A 24,325-nucleotide genomic window follows, 5' to 3' on the forward strand; every position below is an offset into this window, starting at 1 on the left:
CTGATTCATGGGGCCCCGCGCCGGCCGCCTCGGCGAGGAGAGCGCGGCGCTGCCGCTGCCCCCGCGCGGGGTGTGAAGCCCCGGCCCCTCCTCCGCAGCCCCGGGCTCGCCCGCCCTGCTCGGGAGTGTGGTCCCTGCCGGGAGCCGCCGCGCCTGGCGCACAGAGGGAAGCGTTGATGCATCGCTGTGGAAATTCATTGTGTGACTTTCTGGGTATTTACTGAGTTTCAGACCGAGATGCAGCTCTTGAAAGCTTTATGGGCACTAGCAGGAGCAGCGATCTGCTGTTTTCTTATATTTGTCATCCACTCACAGTTTCTTAAAGAAGGTAATTATATCTGCATGTCTCCATACCCTGTTCTTTAATACTACGGTCTGTACGAGGTGCCTTAATTATTTTTTACTGTTTCCAGTATGTTCTATTTACAGCAGTGCTTCCACGCCGTTTTTTTTTTTTTTCTTTCCGCTTAAAACCTTCTCATGTTTGTTCCGTTAGCAAATAGCGAGCTTTGGACTTACGTTCTTGGTAAATGCATAGATGTATGAAATCGGTGTGATGTTTGCATTCTGCGTTTTAGCGGATGTCTCACGGCTCTGTGGGGTATGTCCGGTGCACAGGAGATATTTGTTGCTATCAGATGACCACCGAACAACAGTCGTCATGAGAGTATTAATAAACCAAAAACCCCTTAACTAGTAAACGTCTTATTTTTATACCGAATCAATAGGCATCCTTTCCCTCTTCCTTGTTCAGTAAATTTTCAATAGATGGCACTAAAGTTCTATGGAAAGGGCAGGGCAGAGCAAATCCTGGGCATTCAGCGTCCTCCTTCTCCTCCTCGCTGCCCCAACACGAGCAGAGGCCTTTGCATGCTTTCAGGGCTCCTTTTTTTCCACCTTGTGGTCAGAAAATTGTGATTGCAATTTGTCGGAGAGAACAGCTTGGATGGTGCGGCGGGTTTTATATTACAATTATTTTTTTCTTTCTTTCCTGCATGAGTTGGGTGGGAAAAAAAAAAAAAAGGCATTTGACTGAGTGGATAGAGGAATTTTGTCAGGGAGTAACCTTCCTGGGCTTCTTGTTTTGTTTCGTTATCTTTTTTCCTTCACTGGAAAATTATTCTTTTTTTTTTTTCTTTTTTTCTTTTTTTTCTTTTTTCTTTCCCCTCGTTGTAATAATGATTCCTTTCCTTATCTGTGAAGGAAACTGCTCTGAGATTCGAGTGTGAATCCTGAGAGACGTATTTACGTTGCGTGGTGTATGGGAAAGACCGGTGCTGTTCCTTAAGAAGCATAACAAAAAACGAGGGGGTTAGGGTGAACCCGTGTGTTCCTTTTTGTCTTTGTAGTGCAGTCGAGGTGGTGGCTGCTGGAGGAAGCAGCCGGGCTGGGCTGGCTGTGGAGCTGTGCGAAGTGAGGAGGAAAACTTTTCTGTGCCTGAGACAAAGTTCTGCTCCGGGCTGGGCAGAGCCAGGGTCTCCCCTGGTGTTACTGCAGCCTGGGCTGGCAGAGCGCCGGGCTGTGTCTGTGTGCAGAGCTTCTCTGGGACAAATAAACACCGATTTGCTTGGTTTGCTTAGTTAAAAAGCAGTATCCAGATATCGACAGTGCCAGAGATTTCTCCTTTAAGAAAGGAACCCATGCTTTAGTTGCATTGGGTGCAGTGACTCCCGTATCTTCACTTATTGAGCATTCCTTTGAAATGCTCGGGCTGGTCTGTTTGTACATCTCTGTCTAACCAGATGACTCATTTTGAGGAGATTTAGCAGAAAGAAATATTGCCCAGCATTTCAGGCTGTTTTTTTTTTACTTTTTTTTTTTGGTCAGCATTTGCACGATGCTGCTTCTTTTTTTCTCCTTTCTTTTCTTTTTTTTTAAATGTCTTTCGCTCCTTGATTTTTAGACCCGCGTTACCATGAATCATCCCTAATGGAAGAAGCATTTAGTGTCACTTAAAGTATTTCTTCTTGCATTGTGGGATGGAAAGCTGCTACTAAGTTAATACATAGAGGCAGAAGCCATGGCCACGCAGGAGCACTTCAAGACGATTTCCGTTGCTTCTCCTCCAGCTTTTATAGCCACTCTTCATGTGGCTGTGCACAGAGGGAAAGCTGAAGCTGTGTAGCTTGTTGGGTAACCTAATTACACCGGTTTGTTTATATTTGTGAAGAAAATATTTCTTCTTTGTTTAACACTGTGACCTGTGTACTTAGGGTAAATCCAGGCCGTGGCGTGGGGGGCCTGTTTTCGGCCCTCCCTGACAGGTGCTGATCTGCACAATAGCGTTCCTATCCCTCAGTAGAATTACTTCAGCAGTGTATGTTTTCACTCCCGTAGTTTCAGTCCTGACATGGAATAGTGCAGTGGAATTGGCTGAAACCCTAGGTGGTATAACTGAATTCTTCTCTCTGAGGAACTTTCAGAATATGTAATAAAAATGATAGTTTTAGCCACCGTGGATTCAAATGCAGGCATGTAGGAGAAGGAGGAATAGATAACAGAAGACTTAAGCTATATATTGTAAACAATTAACAAAAGCAACATTATTTTTCTACTTTTTTTGTTTTGAAGCCTACCGTAAGAAAGAAAGGGAAAGCAGAGTGAGGAAAGGACCAGCAAAGCATTTAACCATATGTCTACCGTGCTGGTTTATTAAACAGATATGCATAAAGAAGAACACGTGAGATGGCAGTTACCTTACCTCCAGAAGATTTGAAATTATTCTCTGATATTGGAGTTAGCCCTTTGCATTCCGATTTTATTAAAAAGTTGGGAATGGTGTGTCTCATTACACATAATGGTGCTAGGCTGTTGATTTCCTGGCAAAAAGATTAATTTCCCATCGGAGCCTAATGAACTACATGGGCTCATTGTTTGTAACTCAGCTGTGCGGTCAAATTCCTAAGTTAAATACTTGGACATTTTCATGTGATTATTTCTTGTACAGAAGGATAATTTCCTGTAGTCCCAAGCAGCAAACAAGTAAGCCACCCGTTTGCCTAGCTCTATCAGATTAGCTGATAGCATGCGTCTCCTGAGACAGTTTGACAGTACAAGTTTATACAGCATACATCCCTTTTGTTTGCAAGACAATTGATGTAAGAAGAATGACATGTAGAATTAATTAAAGGTCTGACTTAATTTATTAATGCATACTCTCAATTTTTGCATGTTTTGTAGTATTTACTGCTTAGTATTTTTCCAGAGGCCAGTCTTAATGGAAAACTGACATCATCTTCACATCTTACAGCATCTCTGAATGATTGCTCTTTGCTTTTTTTCTGTATTAATTTTCCTTTTAATCTCTTTGAATTAGTGATGCTATCTGTTAAACTCTTGCCACCTATTAGCACAAGAAATTTTGACAGTTTCAGCCGTGCTGAGTGGCTACAGAATGTGTAACTTTTATGACATGCAACTAAAACTTATTACCAGAAGCAAACCCTCCTTCAGTCGTGTTCATAGATACGATATTGTGTGTTGCTGTGGTCTGCTGAGAGTTTTCACACTGTTATCTTTTCTTTTTAGTTCCTATGCTGAACTTACATTTTTTTCCAAGTAGACCTGTCTTAATTCTTAAATATTTTAACGCAAGTTTCTGAGTTCAGGCAATTTAGTAGCAGCCTTACAATTCTGCAGTTTAAATTGCACAAGAGACAATGAGTGCTTGTTCTGAGATGAGTGGGAAAGAGCTGTTTAAAGGTTTATTTTCGTGAATATGTTTTTTTCAGGAAGTGAAGAATGGGTGACACAGGGTGCCATTTTTTCCACACTTGGGCTTTTGTGTGGAAATACAGGTCATCCTGTGGCTAATCCGTTCCCTCTGTCCAATCTGTCCTTCAGTGTTTCTGTAAGATGAATAGAGCTGTGAAACCAGAAAAGGGTATTGTGGTTTGTAATTGCAGTCCCAAGCCTGTCTGATCTTCCTGCAAAGCAGTTTAACACACCCCAGTCACTGTGAAGAGGTCTGGAGAACTGAAATATCTGCAGCTTTTTTTTGCATACACCATTGACAATTAAAAGTAAGGAGTTACTTTCACTACCCGCGTCTGTTTTTAAATTATTTATAATCTATAACTCTCTTTCAAGGAGAGCTGGGAAAACACTGAGTTGGCGTTATGCACACTAATTGTGGGCACTCCTCTGCCCCCAGACAAGTACCCTTTTCTCCTAGCAGAACATTTAACTATTCAAGCACAGCAGTGATGAAAGGTAAAGGATACACTTTCTAAATGTGTCTTTGAATTCCATGGAAAACAGTGCAGTAAGGGGGTAAACTTTGAAAGGGTGTGCATATACTGCCTCTGGGGTGCGTTACAGCCTATTATATAATTTGAAGCTTTTTTTTAATTCTGTGATTGTTAATTAAGAGGCTAGAAGACCTTGTCTATCAAGGGCAAATTAATATTTGGAACGATTTATGAGATCTGAGAGTGTGAGCGGGACTAAACAGAAACATGGATTCAGTCCCAACACTCAAAATAGGAAAGATTGGAGCATTAAGGTCTCAGAACTGCACTCTAAATCTGCTGGGTAGAAGCTCGGGAGCAAGCCCTGTAAAATAGGTTGAGTTCCTGTTGATAGGCTGCAGTAGTTAAGTAGAGGCAAGAGAATTCTGATACTTGTTATAAACTGATGATTGTAGTTAGAAACCAGAATTTTAGTATCACCTGTGCAAATTTAGCATATGTTCGTATATATCGATAGTGTACTGAAAGCACATCTTTTTAATTATCTTTTTTTTCTGCTCTAGGCGAAAGTTTGCAGTTGTTGGGTACATTCACACTGACACTTCTCTGTCAGGAACATTTAGAGGAATAGCAAAATAGCAAAATTGCACAATAGCAAAAGTGCTTCGGTGCTTACTTTTAAAAAGTGCATTTCTTACTCGTAATAACTTGGTTAAGGTTTATACTTAACATTAGTATCTTTAATCTGACACTTTTTGCAGATGTTAGTATGTTAACCTGCTGTAAAACTATGGAAATATGTTATTCATTTTTTAATGTGTTTTTAGCAAGTCCATTTTGTAACTGTAAATATCCAGGCTATATTATTCCATGTAGGTAATCCCAAATGACTTTGCTACCCTTCTGCTAACATTGGAAAACCTCTGTTGACGAGATTATTTCGTCAGAGCTTTCTGTTCATAGAACCTCACGGCTTTGTGTAGTTGCTAGGACTAATGTGTACTGCTGGATAAAACATTGGAGGAGAGGACTTGTCTTCCAAAGTCTTCTGAAACTTTTTGAGAATCTTGCAGGTCTCACTGAAAGAATGTGAATGTGGTTTATTAGGTAATACTCCCCTTAAGATTTATTTTTCTTTCACATTTAAATCGTTCAGAAAAATGACTTGAGACAAAGCGAGAAAGAGAATTGCTCTTAAGAATGTGGGAAAAAAGTTTGCGTTTATCTTAGAGTTATTTTTTTTTTTTCCCATTTGCCCTTTAATGCTCAACCTGTGTCTCAAAACAGTAAGGTACCTTGCATACCAGATGTGCTGCATATGTTACCTATATATAGTAGATCTGAGTTGAGGACAGTTTGTCCCAGATGTAAATTTTTCTGCTTTTTGGTTCTTAGTTGCTTTTAGCAAAGTGTAGTATAATTATTTTCTCCTGTTTGTCATTTTGTACTAGTTTGTGAAGAGGCAGTTAGGGAAGAGATTCTCAGAGCAGCACATCAGACTGGAGAGAGGCACTGAATGCTGACGTGGAAGGTTTGCCTTCTTATTCAGGAAACAAATTTGACTGTTTAAAAAACTCCGAGCTTGAATAAATGCCGCACAAGGAAAAAGCATGTATTTGAAAAGTTTTTGTATTTTTGTTATTTATTTGTTTTCTTATTTACTTACTTTAGGATAGGGAAGTATAGCAGTAAAAGGAAGCTGTGCAGACAGAATTCTCAGAAGTTTCCTTTTCAGGGAGGTCAGAGAGGTGTTTCTGCCTGGCATCGGGCTGTGCCAGGAGATACCAAGAGGAGGAGTCTGATAGTTTTTCTGTGCAGAGAAGGTAGCTTCAAAATAGTTTTTGGTTTTGAGTGATGAAAATTACAGGTGCATTTGTATTCGCAGTGCACCATAGATGGTATAAAACCCCTACTTTTCCCGACTGAGTAAACTGACAAAAGGAATTAGTAACAGATTTTCAGTAGTCTTTTTGTCTGCCTGTTTTCGTGCCCCAAGAGCACAAGCGAGGAATGACTGACCTTTCTCAGTATTTACTAGCACTACCTGTTATGAAAGGCGGCACTGTAGACTGATGTGATTCACATCATACGAAAGTGTGTACTTCTCACATCTGTGGACTACTATCTATTTCTCTTATTTCTAGGTGGGCATACACATTTGATCTTTACTGTATGAAAAATAAAGCTGGAATGAAAACAAGACATACACTCTGAGTTTTCTTTAACTGAATTTAAACAGGAGCATTGGAAAAAAGCATGTATTTAGAGATCAAGAGTTCAATACAGTATTGGTTAAAAAAAAACAACAAAAAAACCCTACCATAAATACCTTTAACATAAGTTCACTAATACAAATACAAGTGAAAGTCCTCTTTTCTCATATATATTAAAACTTTTTTTTTTTTTTTAAATATAATCATATGAAGAAAATGGGCAATGCAAGCTTTTGTCCTAATGATAACAACAGTATTTGGTTTTTGGTAGTATTTAGATGTCCCAGTTGGAATCGGTGGCTCACCTGTGTGTGACTGGTGTGGACTAGTGTATGTTCATACAAGTCCAGGCCGGGTATCTGTTACATCCAGTGTCAAGTTTTTAGTGGATATTTATTTTGCTCAGAAATTATATCCTCTTGCTACTTCAAACCTTTAGTGAGAAAGAATTCTGTTTAATAGCAAAATCCTATTATTTGCCTAAATGTGCTTTTCATGCGTGTTCTAGACACCCAACATAGTGTAATGAAACTGCCTATTCATTATGTTTTACTTTTGGCACTACATCCGTTCCTGAGAAATGCTAGTCAGAACAATAGATCTTCCTACTAATTGTTGTTAGTCTTGTGAAAAGCAATGAGTAACATGTTTGAAATATATCCAAACAGCAAATTAACATATAAATGATCAGAAAAATAATGTAATGGATCAATATCTATTGAAATATATTCTAAAAGCAGATGCTATGCTAATGTGTGTTTTCATTTGAGTGATTTATTATTTTTGACCGTAAGGAGGAATGTAGAAGACTGTTAATTTCTCAGGTGAAAAATTGGCTTTACGATAGACCAGTATATTCTGGATCTCAGTTTCTTTTTACCATGCTACGAGGCCATATTGTATTCCAAAATCTCGACGCTTAACTGCAATCATACGTGCAGAAAGATGTAGACCAAATTAGGTGGATACACAGGAGAACAAGGAGAAGTGCAATGTTAGAAGATCTGACCTAGAAAGGAGTAATGAAGAGATTGGGGTCATTAAGTTTGGAGAAGAGACTGCTATCTTGGTTGGAGTTTTCAGTGGATAAAATTCTACCTTAGGAGTAACAAACTGTTCTTTCTGTAAAGCGAGAAGATGGTAAGAAGCAGTAGGCACAAGCTGAATTGAGGGAGATTTAAGCTAGATATCGGGAAAAAGTGTAGCAAAGGAAATTTGTGCTGAACATCAGGGAAGAATTACTGATGGCAAGGATGGTTAAGGACTGCAGTAGGTTTCCTTGGGAAGCTGTGAAATAGGAGAGTTTTACTTTCAGGTCAAAAGGTCATGTGTTAGGAATAGCATCATCAAGTTGAAGCAGACAGTTGGACTAGGTGACCTCCTGAAGCTCCTTCAAGCCTTATCCTCCAAAATGCTAGCTTACCTGAAATGTATTTAGAGAGCTGAAAGGGCTTTAGAAAGCATCTGACTTCAGGGCAGTTTTCTGTTAACTGCTGAAGTGAAGGCTTATGAGAAGATACCCTGGGATCTGAAAGAATTCAGAGGATAAAGCAGTATATGAAATCTCAAGAAAAAACCCCAGTGGTTTGAGTATTTTATTAGCTAAATCATACCACTTTCTGAGTTGCAGATGTAATTGAAAAAGAAAAAAACAGAAAATCTCATGATTTATGTTAGACTTTCGGGATATGTCAGAAAATAAACTGAGGTAGCTAACAGTTAATCTTTTAAGTGCTTTTTACTCTGCAAGCTCTTCAGGACTTCAAGATGTTCTGAAGCAGGGCCTTACTCTGTTCATTCTTCTTCCTATACAAAGAGCAGTGAAATTAGAATGAGGAGTGCTCCAGAAGTAATGCCTCCTATTTTATTATTTTGACCTATGACATCAGAGGTGGATGCTGATGGTATGGCAGAAGATGCTGAACCTTCCCACCAGTATTCCATTACATTTTGTTGATGTGCGACAGATGGCAGATAGGGTGCGGTCTGGCATAATGGTGCCTGGCATGGAAGTGCATATGAAGCGAAGGTAAGTAACTGAATTCCTCCATGCTGAAAAAATTGCACCCATTGACATTCTTTGATGCTTGCTGAATGTTTATGGAGACCCAGCAGTGAGTGTTGGCACAGTGAGGTGTTGGGTGATGCGTTTCAGCAGTGGAGGCTGAGACATGAATGACAAACCAGATACCAGATGCCCATGCACAGCTGTCAAACCGTGAACTCAATCACCTCATCCATGCAAATCAGTGGATTATGACCAGGAAACTGTGTCTGGAGTTGAATATCATATTCAGTGCCTTGGAAATGATGGTGTCAACTTTGGAATATCATTGCATAGTTTGTGTCAGGTGAGTCCCACGAATGCTCACACAGGAACAGAAAGAACAAGATTGTCAGGACCTGTTGAACCAATCCAAGGCTGAAAGTGACAGTTTCCTGGAGTGCGTCATTACCAGTAATGAGATATGGTGTCACCACTATGAGCCAGAGTCAAAATGGCTGTCTGTGGAGTGGCAACATGTGAATTCCCCATCAAACAAAAAGTTCAAGACACAGCCCTCAGTGGATAAAGTTACGTGCACTGTCCTTTGGGGTAGGAAGGGGGTGAAAGGTATTTCTGGTTTTCCTGAAACCCATCAGCTCTGATTGCTACATCGCAACACTGACTAAGCTGAAGGCTCGAACTTCCAGAGTTAGGCCAGAGGAGAAGAAAACCTTTGCCTTGCAACACAATAATGCTAGGCCCCAATACCAGTTTGAAGACCATGGAGCACACTGCTAATCTTGGCTGGACCTATCACACCCACCGTCTAGTCCATCTGATTTCCATCTTCTCGGGCTGATGAAAAATGGACTGTGTGGGCGATATTTTCTAGCAGTGAAGCTGTCATGGTAGCTGTGAAACAGTGGGTCACTTCCGCTGATGTAGATTTTTGTGAGCATGGTGTGCAGGCTCTTTCTTATTGCTGATGAAAAGGCACAGCTGATTGTGGTGACTGTTGAAAAATATTGTTTTGTAGCTGAGAATTTGTTCCACCTTGATGCAATATCCAGTTTTTATTTCTGCATGGTTTTAAATCCAATATCAAAATGAAAAGCAGCAAATTGTGCTGACAGAAGATGTGTAGGAAAACAGAGGTCCCTTGTTAAAAAGAAACAGGCAAACCTAGTCATAGTCTGTTGTTGGTTTCATACATCACAACTTGGAGCACATCTTATCTGGAATTTATTCATGCCTCTGGAACAGCTACACACTGCAGAGTTGTTCTGCTTGGAGGTGTAGGAGAGCTGAATACCAGGTGTTTCTTCCCTGAGCAGCATTAATATTTATTTAAAGACAGGACATGGGAAATCTTTTATAAGTTTCTGTAATGAAAGTAAAAATTTCTTTACCCCTTTACAGTAGTTTGTCAGAAAGCACCCACATTTTATGTGGTTGTGTAGTGAGTGCTAATTAATCATGACAATGATGTTTTATGGTATCTTTTGTGCTTTACTACAGCTTTTATTATATTAAATTACATGGTTTTCTGCATAATTCTCTCTATACAAATTTATGGCTTTAAGGAAAAAAGAAACACAGCACTGCTCCATTATTCAGTGTTGTACATGTTTTAGAGCTGTGCATGATAGATTTGGGAATACTTTCAGCCTCAGGAGAATCAAACAGTTACTTGAAACGGTCACCGCTTGAGTATCACCTTGCTTACGGCTATGAACTAATTGAGATTAAACTAAAATGATTGTGAGATGCTTCCTTTTCCTCTGCATTGGCAGTTCCCATTTTCTGTTAATGCTTTAGAAGTATTATTTAGTCATTTAGTCATAAAAAAAAAAAAAAAGAAGGATATGCTTCTGAGTTCCTCTCTCATTCTTGCTTTTGCCTTTGTTTTTCTGAATACATATCAGTAGATGAAGTAGACTCTTCAACTTCATTTATTGTGAGAAGATCTCATAACTGCTGTAAGCATTTTTGTATTCTTGGCTATAAAGGTATACAAACTGTACCAGATGCGGCCTTAACAGTTGTAGAATTATAATAGATGCTGGAGAGACTTTGAGTCGATTTTTTAAAGATAAAACTCATTTGCTCTACGTTATTTTTTTATTTGCAGTACATATTAATAGCCCTGTTTTACTGAAACTTTTCAGCTTTCCATTATTGTCCTTTTTTTTTCCCCATAAATGTCACATTTTCCTTTGTGTTGTATCAGTTTTTCCTTTGTGTGGGGCTTTCCTGAGCCCCAAAGCATTTCACAAGCCACACATGGCTTTTCACTTTTTAAAATAAGCTTGAAGTAAAAAAGTATCCCTGGTGACAGCCTTCAGAAACTAAACTGCAAGGTTAAAGGCAGCAATGTGGTTAGAGAAAATGAATACACTGTTTTATGTTAGGAATGAAATCTTTTCTCCAAGCTGATGGCGAGCTTCGTAATGTTCACTTCAGCAATGTTGGGCAGCATTCAGTGGTTCTTCAGCTCACTTTTGCCTTGGTTCATTGGCTTGGGAAAGCATCTTTTCCTATCTCTAAGATCTGTGAGTCAAATAACTTGTATCTGCAAAGTAATTGTTACTGAAGAGCTTTCCAAACCAACCAATTAAAGCTTGTACTTCACTTAGGCAGGTTCAGCTTACTGCTCCTGTGCTTTGTTCCATACTGAGGCACTCCAACTCCTGATGACAATGTCATTTTCTGGTAAAAATGAGGTTATTTTTCTGGCTCCAGAGATGCTAAAAGTTAGGTATAGATACTGTGTGCAATTGCATACTCCCTTACAGTGAATTATTACTGCTCATAGCATCGACTTCTGTTTTAGTATGCACTAAAGCCAAGCCATACCATTGCAGTCACTTGGCAAATCTAGAGAAGCTCACAGTTCACAGTAGTACACACAATAAATGAATAAATAAAGCAAAAGCAAATAATCACAGACTGACTGAGGTGGGAAGGGACCTCTGCAGCTCACCTGGCCCAACCCCTGCCCCAGCAGGGACAACTAGGGCCATGTCCAGGTGTCTTCAGGAGATATCCAAGGAGACTCCACAGCCTCCAGGCAACCTGTGCCAGTGCTCCATCACCTGCACAGCACAGAAATTCTTCCTCTTGTTCAGATGAAATCTCCTGTGTTCCAGCTTGCATGTATTCTCTCTTGTCTTTTCAGTGGGCACCACTGAAAAGAGCCTGGTTCTTTCCTGTTTGCACTCTTCCTTCTGGTATTTATGGTCATATTAATGCTTCTTGGCAGCTGCAATTGCTTAATTTCTTCAGGAGTCCTTGTCCACTTCCAGCACACTCCTGCCTTCTGTCTTGTGTGCTGTGCCAACCACATCTTCGTTCTGCAAGCATGTGTGGGAACAGTGGGGATAAAGGAGATGGTCAGTGGATCTGTTATGATACACAAATGTCATGGATTTTCTCCTAAATTCTAGGCTCCCTGAGAGACAGTTTCCTTTCTAGTTCTGTCTGTATGCTTGTGTAGCCTTTACTGTCCCTCTTCCCAATATAAAATTCCTCCAGTATGATTTTTAAGTTAAAATATGGCTAGTCATACAGTGGGCATTGGGATATTACCAGTGTTCTGTTTTAGTTGTTTCAGAATACATTCTAACAGAGAACTGAGGTGAATGAGAAATTGATGCCCTTTTCATAATTACCTTTCCTTTACTGCATGGAAATTTTTCACTAGATGACTCAGAGTTGCAAACTTATGGGTGACTGGTCCTTTAGGAAACAAGAGCAAATGCCCACTCTGGGGAGGGGAGACTCAAGTCTGTATATGGTCAAGCTCATCTATTTTATCATTTTATGCTATTATTCTATTTTTATGCATTTTATTATTGTCTTGCTCTTTTAAGTTTTCTTCTGCTTTGTGAGCTCTGTTATGATGAGAGCTAAACCACATTAGATTGAAAATAATTCTTAATATTAAACTCAGTTCACATAAATAATGCATATCTAATAATTTGTATTATGGATCTGGAATGAATGTAGATTCTCTATTTGATACAGGTATTTTAATGAGCAGTTTGAAAATGACTTTCAGTTCACAAGTGGATGAGATTTGCAGAGCTCCCTTTTTCAGCAGACAAATGATGAAAGTCAAATTAAAGGGAGTAGCTTGTCTTTCTGATTCATTCTAATGCTGTTGCTTTCTGAGGTGATGTTGAAGATGTCAGATCTATCTCTGGGCTCCTATAGTTCCTGTTCACTGTAATGGGAATCGCAGACACCTGTGCACCTTTAGGTAGGCAGGTTCCTGAATTCAGTAAAGCCGTCCAGTAATAGAGTGGCATGTCAAAACACAATTTTCTTTGTAAGAAAACCAAGCAATCATATTTTCTTCTCCATTTTTTTTTAGCAGAAAAACAAACAAACAAACAAACACAGTATGGTTTTAATGGAATTAACAGTAAGAACAGCATCAAAAGGACTGCAATTTGCAGCATACTTTAATTTTCTAATAGTTTACAATTACAAAAGCCAAACAGAGAAACCTTTGACATAGAACGACTCATTTGTTTGATTGCTTTCTCCTGGGTTTGTTTATGGTTTATAAGGTGTCAAGGTTAAGCAAAGGTGTGTTTACCAGCTGACCTCTTCTTAATGTAACTTCATCTTTTAATACAGACTGTAGTGGTATAAAGTAAAAATATCTCTGCTCAATCCATATGCAAGAAAAGATTACATACAAGCACAATGGAAATGAAGAGTTTGTAATGTAGCCTCACTGTTAATTTACATTTTGAAAAACAAAAAGTTGCCATAGTAACATGTAGGTTGTAAAAATTTACTTGATCTGATGTACTAGACTTAAGAAACTTATTTGCATGATGCATTTCTCAAGTTTTGTGAATATCAAGGAGCCTAAATCTGGGCATATGTGAGTTTGGCCTCGAATAGTTCAGATTTGTGGAAAACATAATAAAATATGAAGGCATTGGTAAATTATGCAAACCAAAGCTTTTCTAATCATCTTTCCAATCATGTTGTTTCTAAGATAAATGTTGTTTATTTATTTATTTATTTTACTAAAGTATTGGTAAAGTATATTGGTGTTTTGTGAGATTTGTCACAGCTGTTTTTGTTCAGAAACTATGTATTTAGTACTGAGGAATTGTAAATATTTGAGACAGTATATTCTGTCTTTTTCTTACACATTTATTTTAAAATCCATTTAATAATTCTTATTTCTAGAACATAGTATATACATATTAAAGCAGATATTCTGAATGGAATATTTTATATTTTCTATATAAATCAGAGGTTTGGTAAACAGAACATGGAGTAATAGAAACTGCTTATCACTATACAGCAGTAAAATATTCCGCTACTTTTCAACTGCAGTCCTATTTCAAAGTCTTCCTTTCTTTTAAAAATTATTAATGTATATAAATATAAATATTTTAAATAACACAAGTTCTTTTCTATAGAATCATTTTCAAAAAGTTGAAAGCCCACCATGGAACTGAGTACACCTAAACCACTGCTCTGCTTTAAGATTGCTGATGATGGACGTTCTATTTCTTCCTTGTATTTTCATTCTGCACTCATCTATAATATCTGCATTTACTCCGATGAGTTGCTGTGATCAATCATTTTGTCATGTGGGTAGGCTGGAGCAGAAAGCATGCACACACATTGCTCTTTGAAAACCTAACATAGTTAACCCAATTAAATCCTAAAAGATAGTATTTTACATACAATTGCTGGGCTGTGGTTGCAGGATGCGGTGAATGGCAAATTGTGCCCTGCTGGAGAGGAGAGAGGATCTGCTGGTGACACCACGCTCAGTGGCGGGTTGTGGGATCCTTTTCTGGAGAGATGGTTCTGGTTTATTATTTTACATCTCTGTTCTTCCTTTGCTCCTGTCTTTGAGGTAGCTGCAGCCATTTTTTTTATACTCACTTGTGGCCATCTTTGTGTTTGCACCTCACACAGGGTGTTTTATGTATGTGAGATACAAAATACTTATTCTTTTTGTTACTCTGGTTCTTCCAGTCTCCAAGGCTGCATTCATAGAATCACAGAATCATGGAATCCTTAGAGTTGGAAGGGACCTTTACAGGTTATCTAGTCCAACTCCCCTGCAATGAACAGGAACATGCACAGCTAGATCAGGTTGCCCAGGGCCTGATCCAGCCTCGCCTTGAAAGTCTCCAGGAACAGGGCATCCACCACATCTCTGGGCAACCTGTTCCAGTGCCTCACCACCCTAACTGTAGAAGACTTTCGCCTTATATCTAAACTAAATGTACCGTCTTTATGCTTGAAACCATTTCCCCTTGTTCTATAACATCAGACCCTGCTGAAGAGTCGGTACCCTTCTTTCCTGTAGCTCACTTTAAATACAGAAAGGCTACTGTCAGGTCACCTCAGAGCCTTCTCTTCTCCAGGCTGAACAGCCCCAGCTCTCTTGGCCTGTCCTCGCAGGAGAGGTGTTCCATTCCTTTAGTAGCCAGTGACTGACAGTGCCTTGTGTTTTGTACACCCTGCCTCTGCCATCATCCTATTCTTACACCCCAGAGGGCCTCATACCCATATGAGCACGACATCAGATTGCCTTCTGGTGCTGTCCTTGTGCTCCTCTGCTCTGCAACATCTTAGGTCAGCTGGTGGTTTCACAGTTTGTTATTTAACAATTATGTGGAGTTTTAAAATGCTGAATCCATGCACATTACTGTTTAGTGGTAGCGTCCATGAAGCTTGACCACCAAGACAGCTGATGACCTGCTGTAAGTCTCGGTAATCCAGTTCGTAATTACGCATTCAGTATTGTGGCTAGTTTCTCCCTCGTGTTGCTTTGTGTTTTTCTGAAATGTAAATATGCAAGGGAGAATTTGTATTGATTTTTTTTTCCTTTTTTCAAAAAATGTGCTAGTTCTTTGTTTGAGGTAGAGAGGTGTAGTCAACTTGAGTTTGTGAAAATCATCTCTAATAGTCTTTAAAGCCTGATTTTTTTTTTTCTGTTTTCAAAAGTCTTGGCAAATACATAGGTTATTTCTTAATGATAGAGGTGGTAATTGACCTGTGTACTAGAGTGCAAAATCTATTAGAAATTATCCCTTGCATGCACTTAACAAAGGTCTGTGTCCTGCATTTTTGTATATCAGGGTAAATACCGTAAGGACTGGCATTTCCCTGGGGTCAGGGTACTGTGAGCATTGAGGGCTCTGCAAGAAACCTGGCAGTACAGAACCTAACCACCAGAGCCCATCTCAGGCCCAGCCAGGGTCATTGGGGCAGCTCCAGACACGGGCACCAGGCTCTTCCCTGGGGATGGAGACTGGCTGAGGCCAGGCTGGGACAGAGGCCTGCAAGTGGGCTAGGCATGGGGTTCCATGGCTGGACAGGGAGCTGGAGACCGGTTCTGCTGCAGTAACCTTCTGGAGTAAGGGCTGATGTCCTTGGGGCTGAGGTGGGGCCCTAAAACCCAGGCAGGGTGGAGAGGACCAGGGGCTGGCTGCAACTTTAGTGTCTCTAGTGCACTGGCAGTTTGTTTTTGTAGCTGGTCCCCTAGTAAGAAAGCTACTTGAAACCATAAGAAATACAGTGTGAATATATCAGCATTCATTGACGCACTGATTTATTTTGCACATTATGTCACAGGCATACACTTGTGTTTTAGAGACGTCGCACATTATGGATTTGGTAATAGGTCCTGAATGAGACTGATTTGAACTGCTAGTTGAGGAGAATTTGAGTTCTGCACTTAAAATGATTGATATAGTGTTGCTTGATATTGATACTTCAGGGAAACAGAAACTGCTGCAGAAAATGCCAGTTTTTCAGAAAGATAGAACAGGAACCCAAAGGGGAGGGGTAATGCTAAATTGAACTGTACTGTATGTTCTCTAAATCCTCTCCAAAGTGCCAGTGAGAGGTTCCTTCTCTAAATGTGTACAATGGGAAGTCTGTTGAGGTTTAGTAGTACCCAGATGTTTTAGAAGGGCATGAAGTCGTCTTCCACAGATGTGAGTTTGTGTTGTGATGTGCTTTGGGAGAAGTCTGAAAAGGCATTATTATACCACTGTGCAATAATTTTAAACTGGTGCTTTCATATCCTTTCCAGTTTCTTTACTTCCACTTGGTGCTGCAGAAATTGAGTAACATTGAATACTGGACATCATAGTCAATCAACGGCAATAGACTGCGTGACCATGACACAGTGTTTAATCTTCTTAGCATCACATAGGAGAGGAGGATTGGGAATAGTGAGAGAATGCAGCTGAACTCTGAAATGTTTTTAAAAAAAAAAGTAGGAATCAGGAGCAAACCATACATGGTTAATTTGCTTTTTCCTCTATTGCTCAGTATGATATTACAACATTTCGACTTGCATCCCCACAGATATAGTAATACTTTGCTGTATTTCTGAATGTTAGAGCAGCTCATATTTTAGATGTTTTCATGCTTGAATCATATATAAACATAGCGATTCATTTAACTGCAGTAGTACAATGTGCTCTTTGTATTCCTGTATGCAAAACACGCGCTGCTATGTCACTGAAACCCACATTGGCCTTCTGTGAGATAGTTTCGGTAGAAATTATGATTTATTTTTTCAAATAACAGTTGTTGGTGCTGTGATGTACTGCTGGTAAATCAGTAACCAGAACTCTTTTCTAACCCCTCCAGCTGTAGCAGCGTGCTCTTTTTAAATTCTGCAAATACCTCAGGTCTCTGTGCGCAGATATGTGCAATGAATCTTTGCTGCTGAAACAGTGGTTGTCCTTCCTTCACCCCTCCACTACCAAAGCTTTACTTTGTATTTCAGTTGGATCACAATCCCAGCTGTTCTGGAGCTTTGTGAAGCTTACATACAGTTCTAGGACCTGACAGGCTTAAATGCATGTTCATGGAAGGTAGCCTGCCTGAATTTTGTTCTAGCTGGACGAGTGACTGCTTACAGCAGTGTGGAAGTGCTCTACTTGTAAGAGAGCTTGTGTGCATATTCATCTGAATCTTGTACAGAATGTGTTTTTCATTTTCATTCTGGTATGATGACGGTAATTTGGATTTTGGATGAAAATAGGAGATCATGTGACCATATGAACGGTATTCTTGTTGAATCTTTAGTTCAAACATAAGGTGAAATGTTTATTTGTATTTTGTATCCCATGTTTTTCCTTTTCTGTACATTCAAGAACATTCTTAATTATATAGCGGTAATGTTCAGCATCATAAAAACTGTGAACGTGTTTAAAGTGATGTTTGTGTTATGTGGTATTAAGCCTGTATGTACTGTGAATATGAATGTGAAGAGTATTCCATAATTCCAGTATGCAAGGGACTAAATGCTCATTAGTATTCATCATTACCTTTTAAGAACTTTGTTTTTCAAAGATTTGTAGCAAGTGGTGGAAGATGGAAAATAATGATACCCTTGTCACTTGTCAAACATTGCCAAGACAATAGGTGCCTCTCACTAACAGTAAATTCTGACTGTGCAGACTAAAGAATCTGTTGAAAAAAAGCTGCTTTAGCCCTAAATATACGTATAGGCTTTTTCGTATAAATGAGAAGTTAATAGTAGGTCTCATCTGTCTTTTAAGCAACTCTGAAAATGTTTTGTTGCTCAAGTCCTGTTGCTCTTTCCTTTTTGCAAGCCAACTTTAATTCATCTAAATGTTTCAGTGGAAGCACCTGAAGTTCAATCATACACCATCACAGTCAGCCACATGATATTCCATCTATAAACTGAGTTTGTCTGTGGTTCCCTCTACCATTACTCCTATTATGGACTATTTCAAAATTTCATTGCTTTTGCTACTGGGAATCTAGATTTTCTTCAGCCTGAGTTTATTTGTAGCATGTATCCATTTGCTATTTTTCACTTTTCAGAGTTTATCCCTGCTGAATTTATGAATATTCTCATATTCCTTCTTAGCCTTTGTTTTGTTACATTAAATAAAAACATTTATTTTTTCCAGCATTTTTTTAGAATGTATATTTGCAGTTCTCTAAATCATTCCTCTAAATCATACAGGGGCTTGAACAGGTATAGTCTGAGTTTTAACATTGTCCTACAGTTGCACTGAGCACTGAAGTTTATACTTGCCTCCCTCTTTAGCAGTACCTTCCCTCTTCTATTTTGTTAGGATAGCAGTTGTCCTTTCACAGCCTCTTAACAATGACAATAAATCTATCACCAGTTCATCTTTTTAGTTCTTTTTCCCCCTTCGTCATTTCCAGCTAGTAATTTCCTACGTTTTTAATATTACTCATTCTAGTTCCTGCCTACTTGGCTTTTCACATTACTGTTGTCATCCCACTTCTGTTAATCCAGTCAGCAGATCAGAGTCAGTTTCTCTTACATTGTATTTTGCGCTTTTTCTGCATTAACAATGGCTCGGCAAATTGTGTACTGGAATTCTTTGGAGGTTCTAGTTTAGATGGGCAATAAAAAGAACTCACTGACCACAGTTACAATAACATTTTATTTGCACATATAAAAGCATAGGGCCAAAAAGCAAGATTTAAGATCTGATCTGGGTTTAAGCTGGCATTTGGAGATTGGATTTCCAAATTAAAACTGGTGCCTACATCTCAGAAGAATTGGTCAGAAATAATAAAATAGGCTCATTTTTTTTACGTATTTCTGTACAGTAATTTTACAAGCCTTCATAATTAAATGAGAAAATCATGTTGTTTTTTCTTTAATTTTTTTTTTTTTTTAGCAGGACTGAATTGATAAGCTTTGGCTTAGCTACGGCAATTAATATTTAATCAGTCACCTCTAATTTTATACACTGTATTTTGTCTACTTGTTTGAGGCTAGAAAGCAAAAGAATGACAGTGCTTATTTGTTCTCTGACTACTGCACAACATTTATTTATTCTATGCTGTTTCTGATACCTGCTGTTTGAGAAATATGGTTTGGAATTGTCATTGGCTTTTGCTTCCACAAGAGTAAACTTAGTGCCTTGAGAATTTTGCTGCTTATTTTCTAGTGTATGAAGTTTGTGGACTTTTCAAGTTGTTTTTGTATTTGTAAATATTCTTCCTGTAAACAAGTAATCAGGTTATAGGAGAAGAATAATTTGACAAATGTTCATGTTTCTTTTTTAAATTGAAAAGCCTCTTCAAATTTAGAAGGCCTCAGAGACTCTACTGAGTAAAGTGGAAATTACTAAATATAGGTTGAGACAGCTTCGGCGTTTGGACATTAAATATCTGCCTTGATTAATATATATGTATATTCAACAATTGAGTAGGTGAAATTAGATTCCAAAATACATTTTTTTTCTCAGTAGGATTGTTCCACAGTTGGTAAAGAAACATCTCAACTTTCTCTTCCAGGCAGATGTGATTCCAAAAGTAATATTTTGTTGTCTTTGGGATAGAAGATTTGTACATTTGTGAGGTGTGAAACGATCAAATTTCCATTTTTTATGTGAACCACCTACGTGACTTAATTTCACTGAAAAATTAGCAGAAGTTCATTGTTCTTATGTGTGATCAATGGCTCAGCTTTGATCCAAACTGCACACTGAGGAGTGATTCCCAGTTTTGTTCAATGCTAGCAAAAGTTTCATGGTTTGAGATCCTGAGATGTCCAATCAAGAAGTTCACTGCAGACTTCAGGGCTACCCATTCATGTGAACTGTGTGAGCAAAGAAATAGTTTGTTCTCCTGTAAGCTGTTTTCCATCTCTAATTCTCTCATCCAGTACATCTCATATTCTGTGGACTGATCTCAAAATGCTGTCCTGGTCCCCTGTGTCAGAGAGTGACGAATGTGTTACCTCCTGCTGGCCCTTTAGTTGTACCATTTGCCCTCAGGAGGATTTCAGAGGCATGTACTTTATAAATGGCATCTTCTATCTTCTTTTGAGAATTGTTAATGCACTTTTAAAAGGAATAGTGTTAGCACATTTACAGTGCAGTGCAAACTATAAACTTGATTTATACGGAAGTACATATTTTACTGCAGAAGGCAGTGTACCCTAGCTGCCTATAATTTGACTGTAAATTTACAGGATTTTTTTAATGCTACAAGCTAAACTAGAATTGGGAATTTCTGAAAATGAAGTATTTTGGCTGAGTTTTGTGACCTCCTTTCATCTGTAAATACATCAGTGGTTACACTGCTTCACAGTAATCGCTGATTAAGGTTTTCTATTTTAAGGTGTGATTTTTTCCTGTAATGTGTTTCTCAAATTCTGCAGCAAAAGCTGTAGTTATTTTTATACCTTTCAAATAGAGTTTCTTCCCATGAAACCTCTCAGAGGAAAAAAAAAAAAAAAAAAAAGAAAGTAAAACTGTTACAGAATTTAAACCCTGGAAATATGATTTGTATACGCTATGACTTTTTCATTATTTACTAACTTGAGATGCTATAAATCTTATCCTTGGAATCAAAATACTCGGCTCTATTGCTGCAGCAGGAGCAGCGCTCAGGCAGCGAGTAGTGAGCTCAGCTGACAAGATTCTGGCTTGTGTTTCTCTGACACAAACATGGCTCAGAGAAAATGGATACACAGACCAATTCTGGCAGGAGCAGTAAGAGCTCGCGGAGGAAGAAGTTCTGTGCAGGTTGGAGAGCTGTGGAACTGATACAAGCACTGCTCATCTGAGTCGCTAAGAAGACTGGGTTAAAACTCCTCAAATGTAAATAAGATTTTTCAGTTTCAGGAAGCAAACCTGCAAAATTTGATAAATGTCTACAAAAGGCATTTGAAAGGATAGTTAGAAAGCTTTCTTGGCCTGAAATTCAACTGGCTTTGAACTTATCTATATACTGTTTAATTAATGCCTTTGTGGAGCAACATTAAAATAATACTGTGCTCTAATCCTCCAAGAAGTGAGACAGTCCTGAGCTACAGCTGAATTACATGATGCATAAATTAAAATTTGCAGTGCACAGTATCTTTTGGGGGTTTTATTAAGAGGTGTGATTGTGCAAAATATGAAAATAGACATTTTTGTATAATCATTTCTGTCATTAGCCTCCATTTTTTAACACTTAAGTCCAATAATGCTTAGAATTGGCATGTTTTGTTTCAATTATTTCATTTCTTACTGTTAAGAAGAGCATGCTATATAGGTAGTGTAGTAGATCTGGATTTTTTTTTTCTAAATTCAACTTAATAGAAAAAATAATTTATTTCAACATGTCATTAATTTTTTCAAATTGTTTTGCTCTTAGGTCAATAGAATGAGATTTTCAATGTAATGTAAACTAATTCCAGTCAGAAGAAAGTGATGCTAACACAAATGACATGTTTTTAAATAAGAAATATTGCTGAAATACTCAATGCATTTAGTCTGCACAGGACTAGGCTTTGAATAAATCTAGGATATAACTGGTGTACTAACGCTGCTCCTTGAGCAGAAAGTGAGGGAACCTCCCTTCAGAGATGGGAGCTAGTTTAATCCAAACTGAATGATGATCTTCAGTTCAGCAGCTCTGTTTTGCCAGAAGGAAGAGCGGAGTTGAGCTGTTCCCCTGTCCTTTGCCCAGCTCAGCTCCATCCCTGCCCCAGCACAGATGGGCTCAGGTTGGGCTGCTTTAGGTCTCTGTGGCACCTGTGCTGCTGAGACAGTAGACTGTGGTAAAAACAGCAGATGGAAAAAAAACATTTAAGTCTGTTTTGTTGCTACAAAATCAATAGGGTTAGAGATTCGCCTTCCCTGGAAAGTTTCTATTATTTGATGGCAAAAAGTAAGAACTGACTCCATAGTTTTAAACTGAGATTATCCTCCTTAATTTAAGCATCACTGAGAAGCTGCCTTCAGTTCTGGTGAACCCAAGACCCAGGATCTTTCGTGCACAGGACGTAGACCTTGCTTATTGTTGTGGACCACAGAGGTCCTCTCCCTATGCTCTCCTTGCTCCTCCTGCCAGAGACTCGGGCTGGCAAGACAGCTACTAAGATCTAAGCAAATAAATCAGTTGTCTGGAAAATGTGAAAGAATTGCTGTCAACCCAGGCACTGCTGTATTATATGGGAACGATGATGCACATAGGGTAGGATCTTTCTGTGTGAGAGTATGAAATTGGATAATCTGAGAATGATACCTGTACACTTTTCATATAAAAAAAATGCATTCACAGAGGCCAGTATCAAGCAAAGAAAGGTGCTTTGTTGTTATTTCTGCCGTTTTGATGGTTATTTTTAGAAAGTGTGAACTTGCAGATTTGGTTATATGTGAATATAGTGGCAGGAAGATGAGCCCTCACAACTGTTTTTAAGAATCCAGCTGTGCATACACTGACACAGTGATTCATATGCTGACCTTAATTCATATTACAGTGCCCCTTGACAGTGTGCCAGCTGTGAACATGCACACAAAGTTTAACAGGATCCATCCTTGCTGTCAGGAAACTATGAAGCTTGTCAGCCTTTTTTTAGTTACCATTGCATTGTCAAGTACTGTAAACAAGGATATTCAATGTCACAAAGTATATAAGAGATGGTTACGTTATCCATCAGCAAGACCTAATTGGTTTGTGTTGGAGCAGAATACTAAATGCATAAAATGCAGCCAGTTGGAGAGGATGAGACCTCACAGCCTCTCTAGAGCTCACAGCCTGATTCACTATATGCACATTAAATGACAGTTATCTTTTCATTAGGTGCAAATAAGAAGTTGTTGGAAAAGAGTGCTGCCAAAGAGGTATTCAACTCCTTATTTTAGCAATCGTATTCAGTCTAAGAACTGAGAGGAGTCCTGTTGATTTCAAATTGTTTAAAAAACTAATTTCTAGTAACAAATTGCTTGCTAACCAAATTAAATCAGCAGACAACTTAGTTTGCACCTGTCTAGTTTAAAAGTAAATGACCCATTTGGAGAAAAGTGTTTTGTAATTTGAAATGGAGTAATTTATAGACTGGAATAAAAAAGGAGAGTAACAACTGCAATGTTGTCATTACCAAGGAGCAGGAGCATTCTTTTGCCCCAAACTTAATAGCTAATGGCCCTTCTTTTCTCTTGAACATCCATTGCAGGAAGCTGTCACTTGGACACATGCAGGGACAAACCACCTTTCTGCGCTGGAGTTCTGTGTAGGGGCAGCGTCCTGTGCAGATGAGGTTCTGTCTCAGAATAGTCAAGATATGCAGCCAGTTGATCAGTTTACTTTTTGCTGTGCTAATGTGACTGTGTAGGGAAGCTTTGGACTGCAAACCCTGCCCTGCAGTACTCTGAAACTTTACCTGCAGGGGACCCCTGCTTTGAGAGAGTGTATCTTCAGGAGTCCACACATCAAAGCCAGACTGTGTAATTCAGTAAAAATACTACTTTTAACTTTGGTGAGAAATGGATGTCATCTTATGTTGTCTAAAAGTAGGGGTTAGTGCACAGGAAGTATACACAGGATTCAACATGCTGATATTTTATTTCATGAAGAAGTACCACTTTTTATATCATAGAATCATAGAATGGCCTGGGTTGAAAAGAACCTCAAAGATTATCTAGTTTCAACCCCCCTGCTGTGTGCAGGGTTGCCAACCACTAGACCAGGCTGCCCAGAGCCACATTCAGCCTGGCCTTGAATGCCTCCAGGGATGGGGCATCCACAACCTCCTTGGGCAACCTGTTCCAATGCGTCACCACCCTCTGAGTGAAAAACTTCCTCCTATCCACCCTCGTAAACAATCGTTCCCCCTCCTGTTTATACGCTCTCTTCAAGTATTGGAAGGCCACAGTGAGGTCTCCCCGGAGCCTTCTCTTCTCCAAACTAAACAAGCCCAGTTCCCTCAACCTTTCTTCACAGGAGAGGTGCTCCAGCCCTCTGATCATCTTAGTGGCCCTCTTCTGGACTTGCTCCAAGAGCTCCATGTCTTTCTTGTGCTGGGGGTCCCAGGCCTGGTCACAGTACTCCAGATGGGGCCTCACAAGAGCAAAGTAGAGGGGGACAATCACCTCCCTCTCCCTGCTGGCCACTCCTCTTTTAATGCAGTCAGAACATAGTTG

The 24,325-nt window shown here is 39.1% G+C and overlaps 1 protein-coding gene across 6 annotated transcripts in view; it reads left to right on the plus strand.

Annotated features, from left to right (window-relative positions):
* The window catches only part of FAM19A5 (family with sequence similarity 19 member A5, C-C motif chemokine like), a 416,638-nt gene that overhangs the window by 104,702 nt on the left and 287,611 nt on the right, over positions 1-24,325 (plus strand). Inside the window, exon 1 of one of the 6 annotated variants that reach the window (XM_021384682.1) lies at positions 7-328. The exons of the other annotated variants lie outside the window; for them this stretch is intronic. Within the exon in view, the coding sequence (XP_021240357.1) occupies positions 238-328 (91 nt within the window). The 5' untranslated portion in view covers positions 7-237. Of the gene's footprint in view, positions 1-6; positions 329-24,325 lie in introns of those variants that run through there. 6 annotated transcript variants of the gene reach the window in all.

Source organism: Numida meleagris, chromosome 1 (genome assembly GCF_002078875.1).
Source record: "Numida meleagris isolate 19003 breed g44 Domestic line chromosome 1, NumMel1.0, whole genome shotgun sequence".
Lineage (NCBI taxonomy): Eukaryota > Metazoa > Chordata > Aves > Galliformes > Numididae > Numida > Numida meleagris.